Source organism: Schistocerca nitens, unplaced genomic scaffold (assembly GCF_023898315.1).
Source record: "Schistocerca nitens isolate TAMUIC-IGC-003100 unplaced genomic scaffold, iqSchNite1.1 HiC_scaffold_375, whole genome shotgun sequence".
Classification (NCBI taxonomy): Eukaryota; Metazoa; Arthropoda; class Insecta; order Orthoptera; family Acrididae; genus Schistocerca; species Schistocerca nitens.
The window spans coordinates 9,171,127-9,194,732 of record NW_026045909.1 but is presented as its reverse complement, the minus strand read 5'-3'; the positions used below and the strand labels follow the sequence as shown (position 1 = coordinate 9,194,732).

Sequence of the window (23,606 nt, the reverse complement as noted above, 5' to 3'; positions counted from 1 at the left end):
TAATTGTGCATGTCTTTTAATGTATTGTCAGAAGACCAGCAATCAGACATTTCAATCTATATTCTTATAAAACTCAACTTGTAACGGTCATCCAACTTCATTATTTTGCTCATAAAAGTGTTATTCAGTGCACTGATTGAAAGATATTGTCAATGTACAGGGTGAACATAAAGTCCGGGAACACTTTCAATATTTATTGCACAAGAACTAAATGTTGTACAGATGTCAAACATACTGCATTTTGAAGAGAAACTCTGAAAGTTTTTTTTACAAACATTCAATATGCTAACCATGAGTGACCCGGCAGATGTCAATATGGTAATCGAAATCTTGTCATACCCACCCCAGCATGGCATCGTCAACTGTGGCAGTTGCTTACCATATTCTCTCCCAGAGCTCTGCTACATCACATGGTAGAGGTGGTACATACACCAGATCTTTAATGTGTCCACACAGAGTGAGATTTGTGGTCAGGGAGACCATTTCATGAAACAGCTGGCCCCTTCTGTAGCACGGCTGATCCATCGATGCGGCAGCTCCGTGTTCAGGTTCCCACAAACTTCACGATGAAAATGGGGGGAGCCCCATCTTGCTGAAAGATGAACGGAGAGTCCAATTGCATTTGAGGCATCATCCATTGCTGCAACATAAGCAAGTAGGAATATCCAGTGACAGTGCTCTCAGCGAAGAAGAATGGCACGTACAGTTTTCAATGTGACAAGGCACAAAAAACATTTACCTTTGGGAAATCACGCTCAAATTCAATACATTTATGTGGATGCTTTGTACCACAGATTCAAAAATTATGCCTGTTCACTTTCCCATTTTGTTGAACTCCAACACACAGAAAGCTCGCTCCATACCTGAACTCACCATGTTTGCGACTAGCGCTGACTATTGGCAAATTACCAAACAACGCTGTGGTGGTACACATGAAAAAAAAAAAAAAAAAAAAAACTTTCAGGATTTCTCTTCAAAATACATATGTATGATATCTGTACAATGTTTGGTTCTTGTGCAATAAATAATTGAAAGTGCTCCCAAACATTATGTACACCCTGTATAATTCTTTTATTTTGTTAATTCTAATGTAGACACTTCTTGGGAGGAGGGAGTGAAATTTCCATTTATTTCATAGTACAAGGCCACAATTGAACATTGATATACACTGTTATAAAACATATCGTTTGGGTCTTATAAAGGAGAAGAAAACTTCCATTCATTGCAGAGGAAAAGACTGCAGTTGAGTGTCAGTGTATATTATCATGAAACATATCTGTGTAGTGTTATAAATCAACTTCAAACCATTGGTTATTGCTTACAATTACTGTGTAACTTGGGGCTGATAGTTATCAAGTTTTCTCAAGCTTTCTGCATTTCTTGCATATTCTGCAATTGTTGCCAATCCTTTGGATGAGAAGCAGCCAGCAGTGGCAGCCTTGTCAATACCCACACCCTGTGGTATTCAACTTACAACTAGTCCAAACAAATTTTTAAAGTTCACAACTTACAGCTTGCAGTTCACTGCTTTTCTTGCTCCACGGATGGACTTTAGACATAAAATCAAAGCTAGCATTAGCGATTAAATACCCAAAATATTAATTTGAAGCCTGGAATTCATACTTGTTTGTTACCGTTGCCAGTAGGCAGCTCTTTGCAAACATAAGTAAATACTGAGCACTTTGAAGGCTCAGCAGTGTTCTGGTCCTTTGCAGTTGTTTCATATAGTTAACATCTGCACTTTATTCTCTCTGGTATGACACATAAGGATCAACTTTCAGATAGAGTGCAATTTACTGAAATGTTCTAATTAAAAGAGTTTAAAAACAGGGCAAACTATTTATTTAAAGGAGACTCAGACTTTTCTGCCGAATCTAGCCAGTATGATTTGGATTGATCAAAGGTTTTTCAGGTAAATAATGATATGGTTCCTACTGATGTGCTATGGACTTTCCTTTCCCTGTTAACAACATTGTCAAACAAATTAAAATTTTAAAACAGTGGAAACCCCAGGTTGGAATATCAACAGTGCAAGAAAAAGATAGATTGCTACTTAGCGTAAAGGTGACACACTAAGTTACCATCATTCATAATTGAAAAACACTTACACATTAGCTTTTGACCACAGCCTTTGTCAGAAAAAGAAAGAGAAACACACATGCATTTGTTCACACGAGCTAGCACACCTCACTTGCACATGACCGTCATCTCTGGCAGCTCGGACCAAAGCTAATGTGTGAGTGTCTTTCAAAAGTGCCTATCTGCAATGTAACATGTCATCTTTATGGTGCATAGCAGTCCATATTTTCCTTACATTGTTAAATTAAATGCTGATATTCTCTACATTTATTATTGTTATTATTTTCATAGTTGAACATTTTACTATTTTGATGGATGTATTTCTTTCAATAAGTTCCCATTGTTAATGATATCTGGTATACAATGATCATACATCATCGATCCTCTGGTTCAAAGAACCAAAAATAAATGCAATAGTAGAAGTTCTGTTCTTGTGTATGTTTCTCAAGACATGATAGGTTTGTTTTTGCACCACTGGAATGACTCATAAAGAGGGAGAAGTAATTATATTTGCTGCCTCCCAAACTCTTGTGTAGTCATGTGGAATGGCAAATCTGCTTTTGTGACTGCTTAATATGGATTCAGTATGATTTTAGAGAATTTTTGAGTAACATTTTGCTATTTCTTAAGAAGATCAATGCAGATCTGAAATGAGAAAGGTGATTGTTGATCTGTAATATGCAGAGTTATGGGATCAAGGAGAGTGCTTTACAGGGATTTGATTAATATTTCACAGCCAGGGAACAAAGTGCTCATAACATCAGGGCCAACAAATTACTTCTCTGATTGGCTAATAGATTTTATGGGGTCTAGCAATGTTTGATACTGGATTCATTTCTGTTCTTGTTGTATGTAAATGTTTTTCTACCAAAGAGCAATGTACATTCAGTCTAATTCACAAGTGACTCTTCATTTTATGTGAAAATGGCTGGTAGTGTCCTGAGACTTTAGAAGATTTTGAGCCTTAGTTTCATCAAAATAGACTGAAAAAAAAAAAATGTAACAGAGATGCAGAAGATGAAGTTTGAAACTATAGCGTCGTAAATGACTGACACAGTAGTAACGATGTAGGAAAAGACAGATTGGTATGGGCTGTAAAGATGACTTGCTAAGTTGCAAACAGGCACAATTAAAAGACACTTACACATATGCTATCGGCCACAGTCTTTGTCAGAACAAGAGAAACACACAGCATTTATTTACACAAGGAAGCACACCTCACACACACATGACTACCAACTCTAACAGCTTGGGCCATGCTGCTGGAGCTGGTAGTCATGTGTGTGTTAGGTGTGCTTGCTCATGTGAATGAATGGTGTGTGTTTCTCTTTTTCTGATGAAGGCTGTGGCTGAAAGCTTATGTGTTAGCATCTTTTAATTGTGCTTGCCTGCAACTTAGTGTGTCGCCTTTACAGTACCATAGAATGGGGCAATACAAATATAGTGGGGCAATAGTGATTATTTGGCCTATATTTTGAAAGTTGAGCTCTCCATCGAAACTGTGATAGTATTGGAGCCGGTGCGTGATATGTTAAGAAAGGTAACATTATTGTTTACATATCTGAATGCAAAGAATTCCCTCAGGTGTCACCTACAATTGGCCAGTAAATGGTGTGGGAAACAGTTTGTTGCTTGTAAAGAATGTTAACAGTGAAAACTTTAGTTGAAGAGCTTCACGGGCTGTAAAGATAGAGAAAGTTAATATTGTTAACTATTCCTTAGTTAGGTATCATATGAACATTTACATAAATTTCTAAGTAATACTGTTGTGAAGTTACAAAGCCTTATGTGGAAAGTTGTCTTGTTACAGGGTAATAACGATCATAGCAAGAATGTACGTCAAGAAGCTTGGGTGTGGTGGAAGATGCAAATACAAATCAATTTCAGTGGAAAATGCATTAAAGGTTATGTGTCAGGGGAAAATGAGCCTCAGGAGGGCATCAGAAGAGTTTTCTGTATCATACACAACCGCATTCTTCAGACATTGCTCCCTCTGTGACAGGAATTAAGATGGCGGCTAGTGTTGATATGCATAGTGTTCATGCAGAAAAAAGTGAAAATTACACCGATAAAAACAGCGAGTGCACAAATTGTAGTGATGAAATCAGAAAGTTAAATGATCGTTTAAGTAGTCTGCAATTAACCATTAATGCTCCGATGAGCGAACTAAAAAAACTTACGACCAGAAAGTGTGAACCTACATCAAACTTGCCTCCCAGTAACCATGAAATTTCAGGCAAAGTGAAAAACAAAGTGCCTCATTCTCAACAAAGATTATTGTATGACCCTAATACCACGTTTACAAGCAGGTTCAGTGTGAATCAACCGTGCAAGGTAAGAAACATTGTGCATGTGATAAAACTAACTTCTGAGCTGAATATGAAACTACAAATACGCGGAGTGATTCATCCAAAAGAATGCCTAACAACTCAACTACTGTTATGAAAGGAAATGAAACTGAAAGACCTGAACACTTGCGTGACCCAAATATCAAGTATATGTCCAGCGCTGATACTAAAGTGTTCGGCCATAACGACGGTGGACCTTCTAAACAGGCAGAGAAACCTAAACGAAGAAAAGTAGTTTTGATGGCAGACAGTCATGGTCGTGGATTTGCTCGCCTTCTGAACGGTCAGTCCAGTTTACAAACAATCACTTACATAAATCCTGGTGCTTCTATGTTGGAAGTTTGCAATCATGTACGATCCACAGACGTTGCTGACTTATCCTCTGAAGACTTTGTTGTGCTAATTGGTGGGTCAAATGATGTATATAAAAACGAAACCCACAAAGCAAAACAAGAACTAAAAAGGTGCTTAGGACAGTTGACACACACAAATGTTTTAGTGCTGAACATTCCACATCGGCATGACTTACCGTCTTGGTCATGCGTAAATAAAGAAATAATCAATGCCAACCAACAAATTTCATTACTTTGCAAACATTTCAGAAATGTAGAACTCGTAAATGTTACTAATATTGGGCGCAGATTCCACACATTACATGGATTGCACGTTAACAACATGGGGAAAAAACTGCTCGTTGGAAAAATTGAAGAAATTATCACCAAGAGGCATCAAACACTCAAAAGTAAAATCATCCTGGATTTGCCCCCCAAATATTCGAAGGAAGCAATGCCAGCAAGACCTCACTCACCAACATCAACAACAAAAGAAGGAACTAGGTGCCTCCAATATTCAGGCACAATGAATGCAGTAACAGCTCTACCAATTGCAGACCCAGCTCTAACACCAGCAGCAATATTATCAACAGCAGGTGCAGCAGCTGAACAACTACCAGGAGAGCCAGACACAGAAGAAAATTCTGCTGCAGATGATAATAGAAGAATAGGTGCTGTTGGGAAAAGAAAAGCAGTACTTCCAGCACACCTGAATGATTTTTTATTGACAAGGTAAAGGTAAGTGATCAATTAAATATGCCAAAGTCTAACAATATGCCAAAGCCTAACAAACCCTTTAATTTCATGCTGATTCATCAAAATGTCCAATCATTGCTAAACAAATTAAGTGAAGTTGAAATTTTATGTACTGATGAGCTAAAAAACGTTTCTGTAGTGTGTATAACTGGACACTGGCTGCCTAAAGATGCAATGTCAGTCACAAAACTTGCAGACTTCAATCTTTCATCATTTTCTAGAATTACATCCAGTCATGGAGGGTCATGTATATTTGTTAAAAGTGGCATTGATTATTGTAACATAAAATGCATTGAACTGTTAGCTGAAGAGAAAATTTTTGAAGTATCCGCAGTTGAACTCTCTGCATTAAAATGAATAATCATCTGTGTATATAGGAGCCCTGATGGGAACTTAAATGATTTCTGTCACCAACTAGAAGCAGCTTTAAATACTATAAAAAACTTCAACAAAACAGTGATCATATGTGGAGATTTTAATATTGATTTTCAAGAAATCTCAAAAGACCAGCAAAGCTTGATGACCCTACTGGAAACATATAACATAAAAGCCACCATAGACTCTCCTACAAGAGTTACACCAACAACTAGCTCAACAATTGATCAGATATTAATAAACAAAAATGTAAATCACAATTTCTGTGCCGGAAATCTTAATACTGGCTTCAGTGATCACTATGCACAGTTTATTGCTTTGCACACCCCAAGTGAAACAACTGAGAAAGAGGAACTTGTAAAAGAAGCAAGGAAATTCACTAACAAACAAATAAACCTTTTTGTACAGAGACTAAGTGAAGAAACTTGGTATGAAGTGTATACTTGTGAAAATACTAACAAAAAGTTTGAAAAATTCATGGAAATCTTCATGTCATACTTTGAAGCTGCATTTCCATTAAAAAAGCAAAAATGTCAACCTAACTTCAAAAAGAACAAATGGATTACAATAGGTATTACAATATCTTGTGAAGAGAAAAGAAGATTACACGAGTACCTGAAGAATTACAAGAGGATCCTCAAAAATGTTGTAAGGAAAGCTAAAACAATGGCAAATGACAAATACATTGAAAACTCAAAAAAAAAAAAATCTAAAGCTATATGGGAAGTTATAAAAAATCAAACAACAAGTGAAACTAAACAATATAAAAATGTGAACTTATGTTATGAAGGACAAATGATTTCTTGCCCAACAGAAATTGCAGGGACCTTCAACAAATATTTTGCAAATGCAAGTGAACAGTTGGTGAGTGGACTGGAAGAACACAACAAAATATCACCTCCAACATGCAATAGTGTGAGAAATGTGTCTACATCTTTGTTCCTTTCACCCACAAATTCTGAAGAATCTTTATCAGTTATAAAAACCTTGAAAACAGGCTACTCATGTGGAATTGATGGAATACCAGATGCAATTATTAAAAAATGCTGTCTTGCCTTAGCTGAACCCTTGACACATTTGTGCAACAGCTCACTGGCATCAGGAACCTTCCCTTCATGCTTAAAAACAGCAAAGCTGAAACCACTGTTCAAAATAGGAAATCCACAATGTGTTTCAAATTATAGACCAATAGCCCTACTGCCTGTATTATCTAAAATTTTAGAAAAAAGTTTTTTTATAAGAGATTGTCTGATTTCCCAAATAAAAATAAGATTCTCTCTCCTTCACAGCATGGCTTCAGGAAAGGCTATTCAACTGAAAGTGCAATATTTGAATTTCTTAATGAAATCTATACTAAACTGGATGCAGGTGAGTTTGTGACAGGCATATGTCTTGATTTATCTAAAGCTTTTGACGTCACTGACCGTAGTGCCCTACTGCAGAAGCTTGACCAGTTAGGAATTAGAGGTATATCCAATGAGTGGCTCAAGACATACCTATGTGGTCGCAAACAGGTGGTTGAAGTGCAATATACTGACCATAACAAAATCAGCTACTACTATTCAGGATATGAAAATGTGAACTATGGTGTCCCTCAAGGATCAGTATTAGGACCCATTCTGTTTCTCCTCTATGTCAATGATCTTATGTACAACAAGTATTGCCAAACTACCCTCCAATTTGCAGACGATACAAGCTTCCTTATTAGTGGTAAAACAGAAGAAAAACTTAAAGACTCTGCTATCCAAACAATGAACAGTGTAGAACAGTGGTTCAGCTACAACAAGCTAATTATAAACGAAGAAAAGACAGTAGCACTGAATTTCTATAATGTAAAAGGAAGACACCACCCAAACATAGAAATAGAACTTAGGGACAGAGTTCTTGAAAGTGTTGACAGCACTAAATTTCTGGGACTCTGGCTCCAGAACAACACAAAATGGGCGGTACATATTGAATATTTGCAAAGAAAACTAAGCAAAACCTGTTACATGATACGGATCTTAAAAACTTGTTGCAGCAAAGCCAGCCTGTTAAATGTATACTACTCCTATGTGCATTCTGTAATTAAATATGGCATAATCTTCTGGGGCAATACAACAACAAATATTAAACTTTTCAGGATGCAAAAGAGAATACTAAGAATTATTGAAGGGGTAAACAATACGAAATCGTGCAGACCCATATTCAAAAAACTGTCAGTTCTTCCTCTTCCTTGCATTTTTATCTATGAAACATCAGTTTTCATCAAACAACATATCGATAGACACCCAGATATCTTATTAAAAAATGAAGATATACATGCACACAATACAAGGCAAAAATCTGACCTTCATGTGAAACAGGTGAGAACATCATTGTGCCAAAAAGGCACACCACACACTGGGATAAAGATTTTCAATAATCTACCTAAACATATTAAATCAATAGGTAAACTCTGTAGTTTTAAGGCTGAAGTAAAGGCATATTTAATTGATCATTGCTTTTACAGTCTGACAGAATATATAAAAGCCAAACAACAAAAATAAAGATGCATTATTAATATTCTACTTTGTATGTTGCCTGTAATGTTTGTTGTATTTATGAATCTGTGCTAAATTACTTCAATATCTAGTCCTTAGGATTGCAATACAAACTGTATTTTATCTTGTAAATAGCTAACCATGTCCAATATCCTTGTATATATTCTATACATATAGGATTTGAAGGACTAAATAAAATAAACATAATGATATGTTACAGAATAAGTGTAAGAACCGAGTGGGTGCACCAACAGCTTTAGACAGGGAAGAGGAGCAAATAATTGTTGAAGGTTTATTGGTATGTGCCAAGTGGGATTTTCCACTGGGAAACATGGATGTACATAACATTGTACACTGTGATCTTAACCACACAGGGAAAATGGAAAAGAGATTTAAAGACAATCGGCCAGGATTACAGTGGGTTCATGCATTTCTGAGAAGAACCCTGAACTGATGTTGAGAATCAGAGAGAACATGAAAAGAGTTAGAGCAGATGTTTCAAGGGAGATCATAACAGAATAGAGTTAGAGCAGCTGTTTCGAGGGAGATCATAACAGAATATTGCGATAATCTTAGGGAAAGGGTGGATGGAGAATGTGACTGTGATATAATTATCTACAATGAAACAAATTTTTCTGATGACCCAGGACATGTGAAGGTGCCAGTCAAAAGAGGCATCAAGCATCCTGAGAGAATTTTAGACACATCTAAAACTACTATCAGTGTTATGATGGAAGCATGTGAAGATGGAACATTGTTACCCCCCCATTTACTGTTTACAGAAGTAAGCACCTGTATGATACTTGGACTGAGGAAGGTGTTGATGGGGTTGGTTACAACAGAAATTTGTGTGGGTGGTTTGATCTTAACATGTTTGAATCATGGTGGATGAAAAGTTTGTTGCCCTATGCCATGAAATTGCAGAGACCCAAGATATGATTGGAGACAACTTATCCAGTCACCTCGCGATAAGTGTCATCAAGCTTTGTGAGGAATATGACATTAGATTTGTCCTTCTGCCTCCAAATCTGATCCAACTTCACAGCCTCTTGATGTGGCATTCTTTTGCCCCTTAAAGATGACTTGGTGATGTGTGTTAGATGAGTGGAAGAAAACCAACAGAGGAGTGATGCAGAAATCAGTATTTCCTAAACTCTTGAAAGAAACTTTGCTGAAAATAGGTCTTAACTCTGTGACCTAAATAATCTTAGGGTTTAAAAAAACTGGTATTATGCATGAAGAAGTGTTGTGTTAGCTTACACAAAATGAGAATGATGTTAGTAGTAATGAACCCTCCTGGATTGCATCCTTTGAATAATGTCTCCAGAAAGCCCAAGTTGATGACCCAAATACAAGCACACCTATCCATCATGCAAAGTGCCTGACTGTACCTCTCAGAAAAGGCATTGTGGTTAAGGATTTTTTCACCAGTGATATGGAGAATAGGAAAATATGGGGTCAAAAGAAGATGAAAATGTGCTGAAAACAAATAACTCAGCCTTCAGGTTGCTAGAGTCATGTCAGTTCTCCCTAAAAGATACCACTTTAACTTCAGTCAAAATTGGAAAGGAACAGCAGCTATTGAGTGAAGATACTGTTTTTGTTGCATTACCAGGAAAAAAAAAGAATTCATTTCATAGGCCAGATAATAAGAAAGACAAGTTTGGGATTCTAAGAAGTCAATTTCATGCAAAAATCAGACACTGGGGCCGCAGACACAATAGACATATGAAAAGAACAAATCATCACAGAGATGTAGCTGATATATTGCAAATGAGAGAAGTTTATTTTCTTAGAGGATGACTGTGGAGTAGGACTAATTGTAATGGAATGAGTGTTTAATTCTGAGTGTCGAGTTTTGTGTTAAAATTAGCGATTTTTGTTGTTCATGTATTTAAATGTTTAGGCCTATTTTTTTATTTTGTAACTGTAGTAATGTTTGTACTTTTTTAAAATGTAAAATTTTGATCATTGTAACCTATGGGAAAGTGTAACATCAATAATCAAGGAAAATAAACCCCTGATTTGAATGACTCCATACCGTGGGTAACACTGGTCAACAATTTCTTTCCCATACTTGTGATGTATTCACTTGTTTCAATTTTCTATTATTATCAAATGGACAAGAAAGAGTCACACATTTTAAGTGGAAACATAGTTTTAGTGCCATGGGAAATATCAGTAAAAAACAACCAAAAATGATTGGTATTTCCTGTTTTACGGTAAATAGCAATCTATCTTTTCCTACATTTTTGATATCCCTGTCTTGAGTGTCCACTGAAGCAAATGTTATGAAGTCTATAGGTCAAAATTTAAGTTGGAAGCACGCGCAGAATAATTGAATAATGTAGCTTTTACAGTATTTTTTCTGATTTTACCTATGTGGATTCTAGAAAGATGTGTGCTGCCCAGAAAAAAAGATTCATGTAATTCATTATTATTCTTTGCAATTTTTTTAAATTTCACAATTTATTATACAACAATCACAATACAGTTGAAAATTTCCAGTTCAAGCGCGATTACAGCACTCATCACAGATAAAATTTCAAATTTTTCGCAGACTCATTAAAAGTTCAAGCTTAAACATCCAGAAACAGCCCAGCAAGTAATTGCAGTAAGCTTCAAGACAATCTTTGCACTAACTTGTGGAAGCTACTTCTGGATGTTTGACAGGTCAACTTTATGGGGCTGTTTCCACATCAAGAATATGCAAAAGTAGCTTCTGCAAGTTCATGTGCTACTGGACAAATGCCTTAACATAGATCTCAGTGATAGGTAATTGCTCTACAATTTTTGTTAGAAGTATGCTAATATTCCATTGAAAAATTTATAGAGAACAATTTTACAAGATGAATAGGAAAATTGTACATTTATATGAAGAACAAATGTATTTTTATATAAAATGGTAACTTCTTAAGTAATAGAATCAAGTAAGTTGTCCTTGATGCTGAGTGTTCATCAGAGACAAGGGTATTGTCAGGATTGCCCCAGGAATGTGTGATAGAACCACTATTATTTTTTGTATTCATAAATGATCTGATGGACAGGATGGGCAGCAGTCTGTGGCTGTTTGCTGATGACGTCATAATGTATGGGAAGATGTTGAAGTTGAGTGACTGTAGGAGGAGACAAGATGACTTAGGCAAAACTTGTAGTTGGTATTATGAACAATAGCTAGCTCTAAATGGAGAAAAATTTAAGTTAAAATGGATGAGTACAAAAAATGAACCCGTAATGACAGAATTAGTAGTGTGCTGCTTGACAAAGTCATGCCGTTTAAATGTGGGGGCTTATCATTGCAAAGCTGTATGAAATGTAATGAGCATGTGAAGATTGTGATAGGAAAGACGAGTGGTCAACTTCTGTATATTGAGAGAACTGTGGGAAAGTTTGGTTCATCGGTAAAGGAGACCTCATATAGAACAAGCATACAACTTAATCTTGAGTTCTGCTGTAGTGTTTGGGGTCTGTGTCAAGTTGGATTGAAGGAAGACATTGAAAAAATTCAGAGACAGATTTGATATCAGCAGGTTCGGATAACACACAAACATTATAGAGAAGCTCAAATAGGAATCCCTGGAGGGAAGGCGACTTCGAGAAACACTATTGAGAAAGTTTAGAGCAATGGCATTTGAAGCTAACTGCAGAATGATTTTACTGCTTCCAATATAAATTCACGTAAGGACCATGAAGATAAGATACAAGAAATTATGGCCCATGCAGAGGCATAGAGGTAGTCATTTTTCCTTTGCTTTATTTGCAAGTCAAACAGGAAATAATAGGACTAGAAGTGGTACTGGGGTATCCTCTACCATGCACTGTATGATGGCATGCAGAGTCTGTATGTAGATGGAGATATAGATGAAACACTATTTTTGAAGTGAATTAGCACAAAGTAACAAAATAAAACAAGTTTAGATTTTCTGTGATTTAATGAAGGCATCTGATTGTCTCGGCCCTGATATTCTATCATAGAAGTTAAGTTTTTATGTAATATGTAGTTCAGCACATGCCTGGTTTAGTTGCTATTTGAGTAATAGAATGGAGAAATGGAAAAAGTTACCATAAGCTGTCTGAGTATTACAAAAAGGGATGCCACATCAAGTGCATGGGGAGAAGTTAGAAGGGGAGTCACACAAGATACAGTCATTGGCCCACTACTGTTCTTGTTTTAAGTTAATGATCTACGATTTTATATGAATTAGTCTTGTTTGCACATGATACAGCCACTGTTCTGAAGCAAAGCAAAGAAGCTTCCACTGAGGAAGTAATAAATTCTGTTTTTGTGAAAATTAGTGACCAGTTTTGTACTAATGAGTTAGCATTAAACTTTGAAACAACACAGCTCATCCAGTTTCATACAAAAATAAACCTCCTGCTGTTAACCTATTGTACCAATAAGGTAGAAAATTTTAAGTTGTGAGATGTGCATAACGATGAAGACTTAAAGTGTAAAATCAGTGTAGTCAACATGCTAAAAGGTTAGGTCCAGCTTCTTTTCCTAGTTGAATAGTTCCCAACTTTGGGAATACAGAAATGAATGATGTAACATATTTCGTGTATTTTCATTCACTGATGTCTTCTGGGTTAAATTTCTGGGCAAACTCCTCTCTTCATTGCACAAAAGAAAGGAATTATAGTTATGTGCTGATTTCACTCATGTGTACTTTGCAGGCATTTCTTTAGGCAGTTGGAAATACAAAACTATAACCTCACAGTACTGTATAATGTTGCTTATAATCCATCTTGATTGCAAATTTTTTTTTTATTCATATGACCGGTTTTGGTTCATCCAGAACCATCTTCAGATCTGATATTTCAGTCACAGGAGTAACCCGTCCAAATCCAGCAACTTTCACATGCTGCGTTACATGTGAACCGAAACTGGTCATATGAATATAAAAAAAAATTTGCAATCAAGACGGATTATAAGTAACATTGTACAATCACTGATTGCTGCTATCCCATCAGATATTATGTCTGTTTTTGCAAAGTCACAGTACTGTTATTCACTTATGCAGTTTATTATCAATAACACGTCTTAGTTTGCGTGTGCTGTAGCAGGCCCTTAGCCAGCCCAGCACAACCACATCCTGTAGGCTGTCTAGTGGCTGGGGCACTGGTTTTTCCTTGTCAGTTTGCCACACAACTGCTCACCACTGCCAATAGTGGCATTGTGATCGTGGAACCAGTGTCTTCATGTGTGATTGCATGACCACACATATCTGTGCGTGCACCATCAATGGCAATGCTGTGATCATAGTCACTGTTACGTGCATATCAGTCTGCCTGCCTTTACAGGCCATGACAAGGCTACCAGCAGGCAGATGGTATTCCTGCTGTGGAAGCTATGCCAGCTATTTGCAGATGATCAGTCAGAGCCTCATTGTCCGTCTTGATGGCTTGTCAGTATCACTGCATCCTTGGGGCTTGCCGTTGGTATAGAGCTGCCGCACCCTTTGGTTCCTGTTGTCTGCTGGCACATTGGCTTTACACCAGCACTCACACTGTTGGTGTCATCATGGCCCAGGCAGCCTTATTGCTCAAGTACTGCCTCCCATCAACTGCTGACACCTGTCAGCACTGCTATCATTCAAAGCAACACTGCCTTTGCTGGCCTGTCGGTCTTGCTGCATCCCAAGTGGTCACTGCTGATTGAGTGCCACCTCATGAGTGGCTACTGATGCCTGCTACCACCACCGCTGGCACATCAGATTACCGATGCTGCTAGTAATGTCGGGTGCCAGTCATGCCCCTCTTGCTGTAGTGCAAGTCACTGAGCATGTGCCCCTAGCCAATGCCCTGCACTGAGTCCATATCAGATTTGGAGAAAGTTATCTATATTGTAATACTAAATGTCATGTATTGTTAATCTTGTGTAATAAACCATTGCAGATAGCTCTGGGAACTGCTGTTAATTCCTATGCCCTTACCATCATTCAAGCACTCGATATGTTCCAGCCCCACCACAACACTCTGGTTGTGTGCACAGTTGCTGAATATGATCCCACGTGGCTCATCTTGCTTGCCACTGCTGCCTGCCTTGTGGAGCTCACGCCCATTGTCCCACCAGCAGCTGATTTTAGGTCCTGCTCCTATCAGGTGCCAATGCTTGACAACCCAGAAGCGCCTTAATCATCGAGGTTGCACCTGGAAACTTGTCCAACTGCAGCTGAAAGTGCACAGCAAGATGGGCTAGCCTCACCATGATTATCTAGTTGCCAGTGTGGCTGTCAATCCAGAGCACATTGCCACATCTGCTCCCACTGTCCTGTGCTGTTGCCACCATGCATGGATGCGTCAGCTAGTGACAAGGAATGTTTCAGCATTCCCATCATCTACTGGTCTCTTCATGTCTCCGATGGCAGCCGATGGATGAGTCCATGTCTCCCATCAGCCGCAGACACTCAGCCAGCCCTGTCGCATGTGTGGCAGTCATTAGTGGTTGAGCTCAGGCCTCCCATTGGCTGCTGAAGCCCTGATAATGCTGCCTTGCTGTCTCCAACTGTCGCAGAACTCACCATTGACCCTCTCATGCTCTCTCAGGCCTACAGTGTCCTCTTCAGCACTTCCATGCTCAAACCTGTAGTCTACCCTAATCGGTGCATTGCATGTTTCTGGCCCACACCTCTCTTGTGGGTGACTGGACCGTGTGCTGTCTTTATTTATGATGGTGCAGCTTATATTATTGCACTTCCCATGCTCCTCTGTGCACTTGTCATACCATGTGACATTTTCCTGCTGCTTTGGGCATGGAGGGGCCCCCCCCCCCCCCCCCCCGCACTCTGCCCCGCCCTCCTCCCTGGCCCTCCCTTTTGTGTGTTTTCCTGCACACAATGTGCTTCTGGACAGCTCAGCTGTCACATCTTGAATGTCTGCCATTGGTCGGGACTTTGCTCCACACAGCCCCCGCATCTCTTCCAGCCCATGCCTTTCCTTATCAGGCATTTTTGATGCTTCTTGTGCGTGCCCCACTCAGAGCCCTGTTTCTGCCCTGTAGACGTGTTTGCTTCCCCTCATCACTTTTTTTTTTATTTTGGCTCAGATAGCCCCACCATATCTTCCTAAGATAGGAGGTATATTGTAGTCAGCCGATATGTGGGCCACTACAACCACCAACATTACTCCACAATCCTATGAGTTGTCTAGGGCTGCATGCACACCACCAATAGTGGCACTGTGATCGTGGATCCATTTGATTCATCTGCAGTCATATGACTACACATTTCTTATGTGCACCATCCATGGTGATGCTGTGATTCCAGTCACATGATTATGCACATATCAGTCTGCTTTCCTTAATAGGCCACGATGCAACCACCAGCAGGCAGGCAATTCTCCCACTCTGGACTATTATGTCAGCCACTTGTGGCCCATCAGTCAGAGCCTCATCATTTGTCTCACTGGCTCTCGGGATTGCTGTGTCCTTGGGGCTGCCATTAGTCGAAGTGTCACCGCCATTGGTCCTCGATGCCTGTGCTCATTGGCTATACACTAGTGCGCTCTGTTGGCATTATTGCATCCTGGATGACAATGCTGGTTAAGTGCCACCTCCCAATTATCGCTGACACCTGTCGGCACTGCCATTGCCCAGAGCAATATCACCCTCACCACATCCCAGGTGGTCACTGCTAATCAAGTGTTGCCTTGCCAATGGCACCGACAACTGCCAGTGTCAATGCCAGCTTATTGAGCTGCTGAAGCTACCAGTCTCATTGGATGGCAATTCTGCACCTCTCATCAGAGCACCGTATCACCAGGCACGTACTGCGCACAGTGGAGCATCTCCAGGTGTCAGCAGCACCCTACCCACAGTACCACGCTGGGTCCAGACTAGGTGCAGAAGAACTTTTATATTGTAGTACCATATGTCATAACTGTTAATCTTGTGCAATAAACCAATGCAGATATCATTGGGAACTGCTGTTTACTTTCTGTGCCCTTGCCGTCATGCTAGAACACAAAAGAGAGTAACAGAGATATTTGGAATCACAACACTAGAAGGAAAAATGAACTGCTTTATTCTTTAATGAATCTTTGGCACAGAAAATTATTTTTTTTCTATGTTCTCAGCACTTATGTTGCTCTTCATTTCTGCCCTCCTCAGAATTTGGTTTCTGTGGGTGCATGAAACAGAAAGAAAACAGCAGAAGAATATTGTTGCACAGAAAAAAAACCATGTAATGGGTAGGTGTCTACTTTGATTTATATACTTTATAATTTTATTGTGAAGGTTTATTCTCTAAATTTTATGCACTCTTTAATACAGTGTGGACACAACAGTTGTAAATAATAGTTTAATTTATTTATGAAAATTGATGCCCTTTCTGTTTCGTATGCTGATTGGGACTTTGTGGTGGAAAAAGCCACCGGAATCATCTTGTATTACACATATGCATTCCCTGTCAAAAAACAATAGGAATATGCTTGTACCTATTTTTAAACAGACTTTATTTCTATAGTTTTTTCATGTTGTGCCTATCAACAACACCCAGGTACTTAGTGCACGTCATTTAGAATTGAGTCTTCAATTCTTAGGCTGCTGTCATTTGACTTTCAATTCCATTGAACTGCATATCTGTTGTTTATCCAGCATTTATTATGGTCTCAGGATGGTCCAAGCATTACTGGCAATGTGAAACAGGAAGTCGTCCCAGGGTGGTTGGCTGCACTGTAGATGCAAAGAACCATTTCCTTGGCTGTAGTGGAATCATAAGAGCAGGGGAATCAACAACACATTTTATTCATCAAAATTCATACATTGACTGTGGTTGGCATCATGGCGGTGTTGTTGATGCTGGATAATGGAGGCTATCCCAACAAAATGCATGGCAGGAGCAGTAATTGCTCTGCTCAGCAAAGCACAGTGGTGCGGTGGCCTCGTGCTGTAGCCATGTCCCAGTGGCGCTGTGTCAGGCACTGATGCAGTACAGCTGGCCCAGCATTGGACATGCTAGCTGGTAGTGACATGTGCTGATGGGCATGGTTCATAGTGCCTGGTGGCAGCATAGAGGCAAGACACACTGGGCCCTGAATCTGATGCCTCTGTGAAAGATGCAGTGTCAGCAGCCTGCTGAAGTTCCCAGGAATCTGTTGATGTAAGTCTGCAAATGTAAGTCTGCAGGAAGCTTCTGGCAGATGGTGCCAGTTGAGGCCACAGTAGCATCAGTTTTATGCACAACCCATAGACCAACAGCTAATGACAGTAGTGGCTGGTTAAAGATGAGACTAGACCACTTTGGGTCGACACTAGCATGGAGCATTTTTCAGCGCAGGCAGCAGTTACCAACAGGTACTGTTAGGTCTGTGGGGCTAGTATTTGTGCTTGCTCAGATTGGTTTTATTATCAAGACACCATTTCTAATGATGCAGAGAGGCCCAGGCAGTTTGGCGCGAAATAACACGGTGTTCCAGTGCATATATGGTGAACAGAGAGTTCAGGAGGATGGTCAGTTTTCCATCATAGACAGTTATAGGTTTCACAAGTGAGAATCAGAATCAAGATGGTACTTGACCATGAAACTTATAATACCATGATTTTATGTTGGTACCTGCTGCGATATTGTTGTATATGTTGAAACATTTGCTCCATGCTAATTTGACCTTTCTGCACTGCTAGAAGCTCATCCAGGGAACTGATTAGGTTAGGATCCAAAGTATTGTTCAGGAAGGTCAGGTTTTCAGTAGGTAATATTGCCAAAGGTTTGTTGGGCAAGAACAGCAGCAGATCTCACATTCATTGAAAACACAAGCAAACTCCTGAATTACAATACCTATCATGAGAAATCTATTCAAGTAAACCACACATACAGTACCCCCAAAATAATCATTAATCTTATCACAAAAATGAAATCTATCTACACATAATACCCTGCAGTCTAATATCACAAGCAAAATACCAGGAACTTCTTCATCATTTGTGCAACACTCAGTTACCTTGATACACCTAATAAAACCTCAGAAATCTTAATAAGCTATCACCTCCATGGCCTTAACACACATGGTAATGTGCATGTAACTGGTGTGGATGAAGGCTGTCTTTCCTTTTTCTTCCCTCTGTTTCTTGGATTGGCACCAGTAATGGTGCTTGAAATGGTCTTTGATAACAGATGACGAATTTCTTTGTTTTCCCCTTTGGGGTGTAAGGGCTTGTTACCAATTCCTACTGAACACTACATATACTCCTCTTGTTTCTCACTGCGCTACCCTATTCATTCCTGACATTCAAGGTCTCGATATTGGCTTTTCACATGCACTTCTGCACCTCCCAGAATATCTTCATTAAATTGTGCACTGGCTAACTATTTTTCCTCACTGTAGTTTTGATTATCTCAAACAGTAAAAGGATTTTGTGGCCACACACTACTTCATACAGTGATAGGCCTGTCCTTCCATGGATCTTTGTTGTGACTATTCACATAGTTGCTTAGCATTTTCCCCATCATTCAATGCACATGTTTTGTTCTTCCATTCACATACAGATTTAAAGGGCTTTTGCATATGCAGCAGATGGCACAGCTGCTTCATTAATTCAGACATAAAATTGATCCATGATAAATGTTTCCAGGATATTGAATTTTAATGATGAATTATGCACCATTTCCTGTGCTACTGTGTCAGCTTTTTGATTCAAGATAGCTACCATTCCCACATAATGTGAAAAATGATCTATTGTGGTCAGAATATAGTGGTTTTTTGCTGGCGTGTGAATGACAGGTTCCAAAATGTCTATACTAGTTATTTCAAATGATTTACTGGTATCTAGTAATCTTGTTAGTGGAATAAATTGATAGCTTAACTCAGCCTGATGTGCACGTGGTAACTGCTGCAGTGGCTGCCGCCATCAGGAGCGACTGATGGCAGATGGTGGAAGATATTCGCCTTATGCTGGGCTGGCTTCAGTCACAGTATGATTCATGCCATCATGACAGAGTGTCTGAAGTTCCGGAAAATCTGTGCACAGTGGGTTTCCCACATTCTGACAGAGGAGCAGAAGAAGAACAGAATTTCAACATCCTTGTGGCGCATGGAATGGTATCATGATAAACAATATTGTTTTCCATAAGTATTTTTGTGGGAGATAAAACATGATGCCATGATTATGAGCCAGAGAACAAGTGTCACAGCCAACAATGAAGCACATAGATCCAGCCCCATCAAAAATATCTAAGGCTGTGCACAGCAGCTCCAGGAAAGTAATGATGATCCTTTTCTTAAATTCCAAGGATCTGCTGCCCATTGACTTTCTGGGACATGGCACTAAAATTAATTCACAACAGTACATAGACACTTTGTGAAAACTGAAGTGCTCCATCAACTCCATACACCCAGGAATGTTGACAGATGGCATCATTCAGTTGCAGGATAATGCCTGCCCACATTTTGTCCAGATTGTTTCAACTATGCTGCAGAAGCTTCACTGGAAAGCCCTTACACAACCTCCATACAGTCCTGATCTCTCCCCATGTGACCATGTGACTTCCATATTTTTGGAACCCTCATGGCCGTTGTTTGGCTTTAGACAAAGAGGCATGTGTCTGAGTATGACTGCCCCTTATGGATGAATCCTTCAGTCCCAACAATCATTTTGACACTGCAAGATCTGTTATTGCCTTAAAATTTTTACCATATGCATAATAGCAGAAGTATGTCATGCAACATATGAGGCTCAGCATTTCCTCTTCTGTAGCAGAGTAGTTCCTCTCGCTTTGTTCAGTTTTTGTGGTGCATAGGCAACTGGATGTTCCTTTCCATCAACTTCTTGACTTAACAAATAGACAAGTGCATGATTAGTAGCATCACATGATAATGTGAACTAATATGAACTTCAGTGAGACCAATACAGCAGACTAACTGGCAATAATTGTCTCAGCTTTTCGAATGCACCTTTGTATTCCAGTGTCCAGTGGAATTTTACACCTTTTTTGAATAAGTGCTTGAGAGGTTGTGCTATTTCTGCAAATTTTGGTACAAGTTCCATATAATAATTCATTAACCGTAAAAATGATTGCAACTCTTTTTCTGTCTGAAGTGTCGGAAAACTTTGTACTGTGTTTTCCAATCTAGGATCTTTCCTTATCCCCCTCATGATTAAGTACATGTTTTAAGTAGTTCATCTCTTACAGCTTAAAGTGAGACTTTTCTACATTAAATGTTGGTCATGCTGTGTCTCATGTCTTAAATACCTCCCTCAACCAACGCACATGCATCTTCATTTGTTTACAAAAACTGATATTGCCCATATACACTGTACACTACTTTGGTTTTAATCTTCTCAACACTCCATTTTCTCTCTCCATCTGAACAGGACTTGAGGAAGGCCCAATGGTACCGACCGGCCGCCATGTCATCCTCAGCCAACAGGCGTCACTGGATGTGGATATGGAGGGGCATGTGGTCAGCCACCGCTCTCCCGGCCGTATGTCAGTTTACGAGAGCAGAGCTGCTACTTCTCAGTCAAGTAGCTCCTCAATTTCCCTCACAAGGGCTGAGTGCACCCCACTTGCCAACAGTGCTTGGCAGACCGGATGATCACCCATCCAAGTGCTAGCCCAGCTCGACAGTGCTTAACATCGGTGATATGATGGGAACTGGTGTTACCACTGCGGCATGGCTGTTGGCCAACACTCCATTTGATAAATGTTAAAACATTGCTGGTATATTCTTGAACCCAAATGGTATTTGTCAATATTGGTAGTGAGCCCAAGGAACAGTAACTGCCAGTTTTGGTCAGTCCCCTGGTGCTGCCTCTAGCAGATGATAGCCACTCTGCAGATCTGTCATGGAAAATCATCTAGACTGAAAAGATTGTCCAGGATTTCTGTTATACACTCCTGGAAATGGAAAAAAGAACACATTGACACCGGTGTGTCAGACCCACCATACTTGCTCCGGACACTGCGAGAGGGCTGTACAAGCAATGATCACACGCACGGCACAGCGGACACACCAGGAACCGCGGTGTTGGCCGTCGAATGGCGCTAGCTGCGCAGCATTTGTGCACCGCCGCCGTCAGTGTCAGCCAGTTTGCCGTGGCATACAGAGCTCCATCGCAGTCTTTAACACTGGTAGCATGCCGCGACAGCGTGGACGTGAACCGTATGTGCAGTTGACGGACTTTGAGCGAGGGCGTATAGTGGGCATGCGGGAGGCCGGGTGGACGTACCGCCGAATTGCTCAACACGTGGGGCGTGAGGTCTCCACAGTACATCGATGTTGTCGCCAGTGGTCGGCGGAAGGTGCACGTGCCCGTCGACCTGGGACCGGACCGCAGCGACGCACGGATGCACGCCAAGACCTTAGGATCCTACGCAGTGCCGTAGGGGACCGCACCGCCACTTCCCAGCAAATTAGGGACACTGTTGCTCCTGGGGTATCGGCGAGGACCATTCGCAACCGTCTCCATGAAGCTGGGCTACGGTCCCGCACACCGTTAGGCCGTCTTCCGCTCACGCCCCAACATCGTGCAGCCCGCCTCCAGTGGTGTCGCGACAGGCGTGAATGGAGGGACGAATGGAGACGTGTCGTCTTCAGCGATGAGAGTCGCTTCTGCCTTGGTGCCAATGATGGTCATATGCGTGTTTGGCGCCGTGCAGGTGAGCGCCATAATCAGGACTGCATACGACCGAGGCACACAGGGCCAACACCCGGCATCATGGTGTGGGGAGCGATCTCCTACACTGGCCGTACACCACTGGTGATCCTCGAGGGGACACTGAATAGTGCACGGTACATCCAAACCGTCATTGAACCCATCGTTCTACCATTCCTAGACCAGCAAGGGAACTTGCTGTTCCAACAGGACAATGCACGTCCGCATGTATCCCGTGCCACCCAACGTGCTCTAGAAGGTGTAAGTCAACTACCCTGGCCAGCAAGATCTCCGGATCTGTCCCCCATTGAGCATGTTTGGGACTGGATGAAGCGTCGTCTCACGCGGTCTGCACGTCCAACACGAACGCTGGTCCAACTGAGGCGCCAGGTGGAAATGGCATGGCAAGCCGTTCCACAGGACTACATCCAGCATCTCTACGATCGTCTCCATGGGAGAATAGCAGCCTGCATTGCTGCAAAAGGTGGATATACACTGTACTAGTGCCGACATTGTGCATGCTCTGTTGCCTGTGTCTATGTGCCTGTGGTTCTGTCAGTGTGATCATGTGATGTATCTGACCCCAGGAATGTGTCAATAAAGTTTCCCCTTCCTGGGACAATGAATTCACGGTGTTCTTATTTCAATTTCCAGGAGTGTATTCAGGAGTGGATATGCATCTGTAGTAACAGCAAAAAAGAAATTTCTTCGTTCTGTCCAAGCCCTTTTTTGATGAAATCAGCACTGATGCACACTACAGGCTGGTGCTTTCTGCTCTAGTAGCATTGTGTTGGTGATTAGTGAACTTCTTCATCACCAGTTGTAGGCGTTGGTACGCCCAATATGTGTTATAATACAAATATGATACGTTCCTATTTGAGATTCTTTAGCGAACCTCATAAATGAACCATTCACGACATGTTGCTTCCCGGAGGCACTAAAGCATGCAAAGGTCCTGCCCTGCATGAGAAAGAGACCCCGAAAATTATAGGCCCGTCTCTTTACTGTCATCGTTTTCAAAACTAATGGAGACTATAATGAAAATTAGATCCGTGGGGTACTTAACAAAGTACAATCTTGTGCAAAGAACAGTTTGGGTTCAGATATGGTAAAAGCACACAGTCAGCTATAGCACATTTTACAAATGTTGTTCTGGAAGCACTACATAAAGGAGATCATATGACAGGCATTTTCCTTGACAGCAGCAAAGCCTTTGATACAGTAGACCACAACATTCTTTTAAATAAACTGGAAGCCCTAGGTATAAGAGGGGTAACAAATAAGTGGTTTATTTCATATATAAAAAAAACAGAGTGTAATGAGAAGAGATCTCTTAAACAAACTCCAGTCATACTGTTAAACATGTTTCTGCCCCAGAATACATTAATGTTGGGAGTCCCCCAAGGAAGTGTGCTTGGCCCGGTACTCTTCTTGATATATATCAATGATTTTCCGCAGAGTGCCAAACACAGTGAAAGAATATTGTTTGGTGAAGACAATGACATCCTAATCAGTGAAATACCACCAAATGTGGTGAAGGACAAAGCTGAAGAAACACTCATGCATTTATGTAGATGGGTAGACAACAACAATTTAAAAAAGA

General features: G+C 40.4%; 1 protein-coding gene across 1 annotated transcript in view; it reads left to right on the top strand.

Annotated features, from left to right (window-relative positions):
* The first annotated feature begins 4,496 nt into the window (after positions 1-4,496).
* LOC126229574 (uncharacterized) overlaps positions 4,497-23,606 on the top strand; it is a 668,091-nt gene continuing 648,981 nt past the window's right edge. Inside the window, exons 1-5 of the mRNA XM_049942341.1 lie at positions 4,497-4,833; positions 5,317-5,491; positions 5,893-6,754; positions 8,633-8,710; positions 14,308-14,514. Coding sequence (XP_049798298.1) covers positions 4,497-4,833; positions 5,317-5,491; positions 5,893-6,754; positions 8,633-8,710; positions 14,308-14,514 — 1,659 coding nt within the window. The remainder of the gene's footprint in view (positions 4,834-5,316; positions 5,492-5,892; positions 6,755-8,632; positions 8,711-14,307; positions 14,515-23,606) is intronic.